General features: G+C 30.0%; 1 protein-coding gene across 1 annotated transcript in view; it reads right to left on the bottom strand.

Moving 5' to 3' along the window:
- Positions 1-7,441: 7,441 nt before the first annotated feature.
- Positions 7,442-9,511, bottom strand: part of LOC105625759 (trypsin alpha-3-like) — a 58,287-nt gene continuing 56,217 nt past the window's right edge. The window contains exons 3-6 of the mRNA XM_012207079.1: positions 8,825-8,963; positions 8,592-8,705; positions 8,315-8,470; positions 7,442-7,600 (exon numbers count right to left, since the gene is read on the bottom strand). Of these exons, the coding sequence (XP_012062469.1) occupies positions 7,442-7,600; positions 8,315-8,470; positions 8,592-8,705; positions 8,825-8,963 (568 nt within the window). The remainder of the gene's footprint in view (positions 7,601-8,314; positions 8,471-8,591; positions 8,706-8,824; positions 8,964-9,511) is intronic.

The raw sequence follows: 9,511 nt of genomic DNA, 5'->3' as shown, positions 1-9,511 counted from the left end.
TCCCCACGGGCGTCATAAACCATTACGAAGGCACCTGGTTGAGTGACCTTTCGATCGATAGCAGGACAGATGCGAAACTGCATCCAAGGCGACGTTGGTTCGGCTCCAGATGGTTCGAAAGTTTTGTACGTGCTGATAATGTTACAGAGACATCATCTTTTTCTTTTATGGTGCAAGTTAATAACATCGTTTTTAAGTGGTTGAGTGATGTTCTGAATAATGCAATCCTAATTTGAATCTTTTAAATCCCAGTTAGTCAGATCTTTCTTAAATACAGTCTTTCTAAAATACGAAATCGATCGCATAACGATATTAAATAAAAAAGGATAGTAATTTTTATTAACGCATTGCTATTCGTATATAACATTGATATATAACATTGATTCGAAATCCAATTTTTGGAATTTTTTTGTGAGAAAGAAAATGATATTATTCGAAAACTCGTTTCGTAGATACATTCCGAGCGCATGTGACACATGATATAAATGAAAATATCTCCGAAAATTTTTCTCTATGTAACGAACAGATTCGTACGTAGTATTCTGTCGGGAATTTCATTGCACTGCACCACCGCAACATGGCTTCATCAAAACCGACGAGCTAAAGCTAATGCAACGTTGATATTTGAGAAAATAGGAAAATTCATATTTCTCATTTCAAAAAGGAATATAACGTTTTCCCAACTGTTATGCAATATTCGAGCAGATATGCAAGCAGAATTTAATGTATGGCAATCACGTCACGGTCAAGAGATTATCGAGGAAGTGGAATGTTGAAGTAAGCTTCATGATGAACCGAACGCTCGAGTTTTAAGGAGACTGAAGTTTTTCCAAGTTTCTTCAAGAGCATTCGTAACTCCATTCCGAAGAACCGCTCGGCAATGTCGCCACTGGATTCAGTTGTCCCGGAAGCACCATCCTTCTTTATCACGAAATCTTGACAGACAGCTGCGGAATACTTGGTTTCCAAAGAAGGGGTTGATCGATTTTCTCTACTTAAGAGAATGTAATTTGACTTAGGCTGATGGAAGAGGACGAAATGGAATCATTCTTACGATATCTGTCGTAAACGTGGACGTAAGATAAAGAAAAATATATATAACTCCATCCACAATAGCCTTTCACGATTTACATACATGTTTTTCTTTGCCTCACTTTATGTCCACAATTATATACTAGAAAAAAAATTTTTTGTTGCATTAATTGGAATTCTGATATATAGATTCAACTAGAAAAATCAAATATTTATAGTTAAATCTATCAAATATTCTAATTGAGGTTATCAGAAATTCAATTATGATAATTAGAATTCTGATTGATATGATGAGAATTTGTTTTATTTGTAACTCTTGATAGTACAATCCAAACATTTTTCTTAATGTGTCTTTAAATATTCGCCGGAGGATTCAATTAACGAATTAAAATAATAGAACACTTTAGACAGCGTTTACATTTACATAAAAAAGAATTGTGTATACCTCTTTTTCTTTTCATTATACAGTAAATATACGATAGTAAGCATGTCTCGTTCTCTGCTATCAGCTTTACAGTTGAAATTGAACCGTCAAATGCGAAGATAATTACGTTGTGGTGATAGCACGTCGTATGATATACTGGGATCTGTTAATTTCCGAAACACACAAGCAGGGTGTTATCGCGTTGATTATTATTTTGAAATAGCATTCTTACTTTGCTATTAAATTTATTGTTAAAAATAACAGACTACAAAGATCAAAATGTGACGATAAATATGATTGAGAGTTTTGAAATTTTTAATTTAACTTGAATGTAATTGTTATCGCAATATCTGGGGATATAGCAAGAAGTAGGGGGTCGATCGATCCTGGCGACCACCAAGAAGCGATATTGAGAACCACTGTTCCAGGATTCACCTGCGTCCGACGACCCCGCATCCGGAGCTTCTCATCGATCATACAGGTAGTGAAATAGTCTGACTCACGATTCTGTTCTTGGTTTGTTATTGCACACTATTGTCGGACTGTTCAGAATCCTCGAATTGTCCAGATTTACCCAAACAGATGAAGATGAACACTACATGAAAGGACATATAAATAGCTTCCCTGAGCGATAGTTAGACAATTAGTATTATTGCTTTGTTAAGAAGAGATTTCCATGTGGCTTCTGAAACACGATTATATATAAATCCCAAATATATATAGTTCTGAGGTATATTTTCTATTGAATATCGATATTTTCTATTGAAAATCGATTTTAATATTTAATGATTTTCTTAATGAGAAATCATACTTATTTTTGCAAAAATGTATTAGAATATTTTTTAATTATACTATTTTTTTTCTTAATTTATAGTAAGAAGAAGCAGAATAACGATTAATAAAATAATTATTGCAAAATATAATGTAATTTATATAATCAAAACGTTTACACAAAATTCGGGAGATCCAGATCCAGATTTGAATTCTGGCTATGATGATATATTTCGCAATAAATTATTTATAGTGCTTTAAAAATGTTTACTAGCATTAATATTAAATTGCTTGCCAGTTTAATTTGTAATATTACGTATTCCGGCTTCAGTTTAAAACTGTGTTTTAAGATCGAAAAATAATTAATCGGTGCGCAGTTTGAATTAGAAATTAAAAAAATTTTATATTCATATTCTTGACTGAATATGGCTTTTTTCATTTATTTTTTTTGTAATTTGTTGTAATTTTATAATAGGTACAACATTTGATGAATCTAATGAGAAAGTATAGTATAGTGCCTTAAATCTCTTAAAAAATGTTAGAATATCTATATAAATTATATTTTTGCTAATAAGAAGCAAAATTGCGATTAGTGAAATAATTACTATAGTTTATATCTTTGTAGAGCATTTAGGAGAATTAGAGTTTACTTAAATCCGAGAAAAACAAGCTCGTGGATGCTTTCTGCGCTGTAATTCTTAATTATATGTAGTAATTATATGTAGTCCTCTAGGGACTCAGCGTAGCGTGAACAGAGAGGTAAGTTAAAGCGCAAAGTTTACCGAAGGAAATATGAGAAAACGTAAAACAGATTTCAAGATTCAAAATAATCGCTCCTTTTCTACATATAATTATTTGAAACGGCAAGATTATTATCTACTGTATTTAATCGTCGTTATCATTTTCCACAATTTTATCATATCCACAAGTTGTCCTCCATTTTCTGTTTTTATGTGCACATACATATGCAAGCCAATGGAGTCAAACGTGATAGGCGTTTTTGATATCATTTTGATGGCGTAAAAGCAAAAAGTATCAATGCAACTCTCGTATTTTTACAAACTACTTTTTTCTATATACTCATTTTCCATAATTCAATGCCTCGCAACATCAAATTTCTCAATTATAAATCAATTAAAATCTTACGTTTTCTAGCAGAATTGATAAATTCTTTGATGCAAAATTTGTTTGTAAAACTTGTTTGCAAGGAAAAATAATTCAGAAACGAATGATTGTCTCTGATACACGTTATTATTATTATCTTTCATAAAATAGAATGACACAATGTGTACTATATTATGAAGCATTGCACATGTATTGTAATAAACGCATCAGTCTTTCGTTCATACAACGTGTACAATAAGCCATCGAAATTAATATCAGATAAAGACACGAGGAAACGAATGATTCTTTCATCTATTTTTTAGAGAGAAATGTTCATTAATCTCTCTGAAACAATTTCTCGCACTTGGAGCACGCTGTTGGAATAATTAAACAGATTTGCTTTGACTGACCCACTTCTCCCTTTTGAGAGTAGAGTATAAGTTTACTGCTAGCATATTAATGAATAGATGCAACATTTGCAATTTATTCGAATGTATGTTTTCTCTAAGCAAATTCTCATCTGCTATTTGTTCGGTAAATTAGAAATTCAATGCAAACATAAATATGTGAAATAATCGCACAATATTGATCTTTGTAAGATTACGTGATATCTGATTTCTGAAACAATATAAGAGAAAAATGTTGTATAAACAATGCGATATGTATTATAGGTATATAAAATACATATGGCGTTTATTTAATGACATCTACATTTGAACATTTAATTATATATATTATTGATTCTCGATTTTTCTATGTTATTATAAGTATCAAAACAAGGGTCTTTTGTTATTTTATATGGCATGTTCATACATCCAATCGATATATGATAGGATGTGTACATTGTATACACGCTAGTATATTTTGTGTTAGTGCAACCAGTCGAAAACGAGACGAGTCCTGAGTTGTTCATTGACAGTGAGAGGACCATCAGTATCTCTCTAAAAAATACAATTCCCCGATAGTTAAAAATATTTCACAAGGATTTGATTGGAAAAACCAACTCGCAAACAGTGTTATGTTTTACAATTAACTAAAAAAATACGTTTCTCTGTTTAGTGCAAAACTAGTTCGTGTTGTTTTCGCTTTGTTATTTTTTAATTAAATTAATGATGAATGGACTTTCGATTCGTTCAGCTGCGAATTGTGCCAATCCTGCTATTAATTAAATTAAATTAAGAAACCTAACAAGAAAACCGGAATATGATAAAGTATAAGCGTTACATTAAGATATTGTTTTTAAAAACAATTTGAAGCTTTGCAAGAGAAGAACAATGCGGGCTAAGAATTAATGACTCTACTTGGGCAGACGGCACAATTTTGCATGTATGACCGGTAACAAAAGATGGCAGTGTTCTATATAAAAGTTTACCGAACATGAATTCTTTCTTACGGTTGAATTTGCGCAGCGTGAGTGTTATAAATGCAATGAAAAAATTCCATGTATAGTAACTAACATAACTAAAAGGTTACTTTTTTTAATGACACTTTTTTTAATGAGTTTCGAATTACAATCTATATTTCACTGAGCGATTAATCTTTGAACCCTTTGAATAAATAAGAACAAGATAGGCTGCATTCCAAAACTAATCTAAAAAAAAGTATTACAATCTTTTAACCATGAGTACACTTTTCTACAATAGATCTGATTATTTATTCTAATATTTATAAATTGAAGATTGAAAAAGATTTTGACGAGTGGTTTGTATAACTGGATATGTGTATAAATTCACACTGAAATACTTAAGTACTAAGATTCACTTCACAGATGCGCGCGATCGAAGATAGGATATTATTCTTAATAGGATATTATTCTTAATAGAATATTATTCTTGATTTACTTTTATCGGTACAAATTATAATTATTAATATCTATGACGTATTTGTTATACAACTGATTGATTCTCTTTCCTTAAGATTACAAGTATATAAAGTACAAATGTACACGTGTGACTTGTGAGAGTAATTTGAAGTGCGATTCTCGAACAAATTACATCTGAAAATTTAAATGATTGTTAAGGCTTATTAACAATATAGGTTATGAGTATCCCGCTACAACCGACGATTACTATTTAGCGTACTTTGACAGCCAACTAACATTTTCTTTAACTTTTCGTGGTTTTTGATATAACAAGAATGGAGGACTCCTGCCATCATTCAAGTCATACTACATATTATATAATCATTGCAGAATCAGAGAAATTTCAAGGTCGGTCGAATTTCACAATGTAATACTTTTTTTACTATGTGATGTTCGGTTGCTTTGCAATTTTATTTCTTTAATCTAACAAGATATTGTTATATAATAAAATAATGATATCCTTATCGCAACGAGATGTGTAGATTCTTTGTCAAATCAAATGACTCTTGAAAAATAACTGGAATATTACGATGTCATGTGCATAATCCACTGAGGATTTTTACGAGAACCATACTATTACTTCAACAATACATCAGAGCATCTAAATTATGTTTTTGCTAATGAATATAATAAGAAAAAGCAAAATTGCGGTTAATAAGATACATAATTATTACGAGGCATATGTATTTATATCTCTGCAGTACACTTAAGAGAATTAGAGTTCATTTAAATTCGAGAAAACAAGTTTGCAGATGCTTCCTACACTGTAATTCTTAACAATTATGTGTAGTACTCGAGATAGCAGCATAGCGAGTAAGTGGAGATGTAAGTTGCAGCGCAAAGTTTACTGAAGGAAATACGACAAATCGTAATACCTGTGTTCAGAGCTTACAGTAATTGCCCGTTTTTTCACGATAATTATTTAAAGCGGCAGAATTATTATTTACTGTGTATTTAATTGTTTTTGTTTTTCATTGAATAATTTTATCGTATGCATGAGTTATTAATTTTCCGTTTTCCGCTTTTGTGTACATGTAAGTATGCGAATCAGACAAATGAAATAACATGGATCGATCGAATGCCAGACGTTTTCAATCATTTTCGCCTTGGCCACGTAAAAACAAAAAAAACGGTGCAATTAATGTCTTTGCAAATTACTTTTCTACTTAGTTTCACATCCGATGCCTCGTGACATCAAATTTCTCAACGACACAGCAATACATCAATGGAAATTACATTTTTCCTTTTTGACAGAATTGAAATTATTTATACGCAATTCGCTTGCTCGCAAGTAAAAATAATTCGAAAACAAACATCTTTTTTTGTTACAACGATTTTTGTCAACGATTATTATCGTTTTTCGTAAAATGGAAGAATATTATGCAAATTATGTCTTTCAAGAAGCACAGAGTCTTCCATTTATATAATCTGTTCGCCTATAGCGTATAAGAGAAGTACAGAAATTAATTTACAAATCAATATATTATGGACTCAAAGATTTAAAAACGAACGAAATAATTAAAAAAGAAATACGGGCCAAGCAGAATTGTTGTGCTATAAATTTAACATTACAATATATTCTTCATTTATATCATTTTACAAACATTTTGACTCACATCGAATCATCTTCAATGTATATACTTCATATTGGTCAATACATGGTAAATCTTAGATTTTAACGGCTAGTATGAAATAGAAATACAAATTAATGTTGGATAGAAGCAAGACGAAACAGATGCACAGATTCTTTTACCCATTTTCAAGAGATCAATGTTCATTAATCTCTCTGAAACCATTTTGCGCATTTGGCGCACGGTGCCAGAATAATTAAGTGGATTTCTTTTAATTGACCCATTTCGCCTTTTTAAGATATGTTTACTATTTTATCAATCATAAAAATAATTAAACGGACTATATATACTCGCAATATCTTATTTATTTGAACATATATTTTCTTTTAAATAAGTTCTCGTTTAATGTTGTTTCGGTTTGATATTGTTAAAATAAAAATTATAAATATCAGTTTGTAAAATAATTGTATGATATTGATTTTTAGAAAATATATATCTGATATCTGGAGTGACATTAGGAAAACTTTGGCATAGCATGTAAGCTATGTGATTTATTAAATACATGATTTATTTTACGATTTGCATATGACATCCACATTTAAGCGTTTAATTATACACATTAATTTTCAATTTTTGTGTACATATCATTAAGTATCAAAACAGATTATTATATTTCGTTTAAATTTTTTCTATATTCTTATTTATCCAATCGCTGTACGACGAAACGCGAGTATATACAGCGGGATATTCTATGCTAGTACAAATGTTAGGATAAAGTCCAAACGAGACGAGTCCTACTAGCAGTCCATTGACAGTAAGAGGGCCACCAGAATCACCCTAAAAGATACATTTCTTCGATAGTTAAAAATATATTTCATTAGAATTTGATTGAAAAAAAACAACGATATTTTTTATAATTAATTAAAACTATACTTCTTCGTTAGAGCAGAACTAATTCATATTATTTACGTTTCGTTATTATAATTAATTTGATGTTTGATGATGTTTGATGATACTAAATTCTTAATCGCTGAGCTACACGATCTTATTGTCAATTAAATTAAATTATAAAACATTACGAAGATCCCCGAATATATTAATGAACAAAAAAATAATCAATATAGCATATTAACAATTAACAAATTAGTAATGCAGCAAATTATTGTAGCAATTAAATGTTTTAATGTAATGTGCATGTAGGTATTATTAAGTATTATATTAATTAATTAATTAATTGCTCATTAAAAATATGATAAATGAAATATTGAAATCACGATGTGTCTCTAATGATTTCCGACAATGTACGATATAATCAGACTTATTTCCTAATCGAAAATGTGTATCACAATACGCGATTAGAAATGCAAGCGTTATATTAAGACATTATGTTTAGTAATTATTATTACGGTATAATGGTGAATTGAACCTTCATGTTGAAAGAATAATGCAGGTTAAATAATTAATGATTTTATCTGAACAGACATCTTATAATTATATGTATGATCGACAATTAATGACGACATATTGCAATGCCTTATGTAAATAGCTTACCATGCATGCACCCTTTTGTATGGTTGGATCATTTGCGCAGATTTGCGTATCCTCAATGGTTATATTTGCTGCTGCATCAAACAATTTTCTACAACAAGTCTGATTAGTTATGATATTGTCTACAACGTATAAATGTTCAGTCTCCTCTCCTTCACACTGCAAATATATAAAGTACAAATGTATATATATACGTGCAATTTATGAGAGCAATTTGAGATGGGATTCTCGAATATCTAGCGCCTAAGAATCTAAATAATTGAATTAATAAGATACTTACAGATATTATTCCGAATCCCGATACTTCTGCTATCGAGCCTCCCTTGACAGTTTGATTTTGTTTCGGTAAATTGACAGAACATATCCGAGAAGAAAATTTTAATGGCTTTTGAAGCTGAAAATAAATCTTCTGTATATCCTTTTTCGCAGTCTTAATTTAATTGCTTAATTCACAATTTAATTGAAATTATGGAATTATGGAATGAATGTTATCATACTACACGTTATCGTTACCTTAAGTAAAGCGATATCATTGGTCAAAGGTGGAGGATTGTACTCTTCGTGTACGAAAATGAACTGAACCAAACGCCTTGAATACGGTTTTTGTAAATCTGTTGTTCCCGCAACGACCGACAGACCCGAAGTGTTGGCACTGTGAAGAATATTAAATAGCATTTTTTTGTATCTATACAGGGTGTTGAAGGTGCAACGGTCTGCATAATTTTTTAGATACTTTCAAACACTTCAAGTTGAAAGATGAATATTTATTTTATACAGGCTATAACATGCAATAAAAAAACATTTTATGAAAAAAAATTTAAAAAATTTTTTCGTAAATACCAGACAACTTAAATTTTTTAAATAACATCATATAATTTTTTTTCCATAATATTGTTGTAATATTGGGGTCTTCAAGACATTTTTAACTCGATTATCGAGGAAGTTATTTTTATTGATGTTTTAATGATTTTATTAATATCAGACATGCAGCATTATTTGTAATGGTTACATCTCTTAACTCTCTCAATTTACATCTCTGATTAGAAATGTACACAAATTTATGATACATACATATTATGTATTAATGTAATAAGATATGCAATAAAATCAAAACATTAATAACATAAGACATTTCAATAGTGATTTGAATTTATCTTGAAAATATATATATATATATATATATATATATATATATATAGT

This window comes from Atta cephalotes (genome assembly GCF_000143395.1).
Source record: "Atta cephalotes unplaced genomic scaffold scaffold00003, whole genome shotgun sequence".
Lineage (NCBI taxonomy): Eukaryota > Metazoa > Arthropoda > Insecta > Hymenoptera > Formicidae > Atta > Atta cephalotes.
The sequence above is the reverse complement of the archived record's forward strand: the minus strand, read 5'-3'. Positions and strand labels throughout refer to the sequence as shown.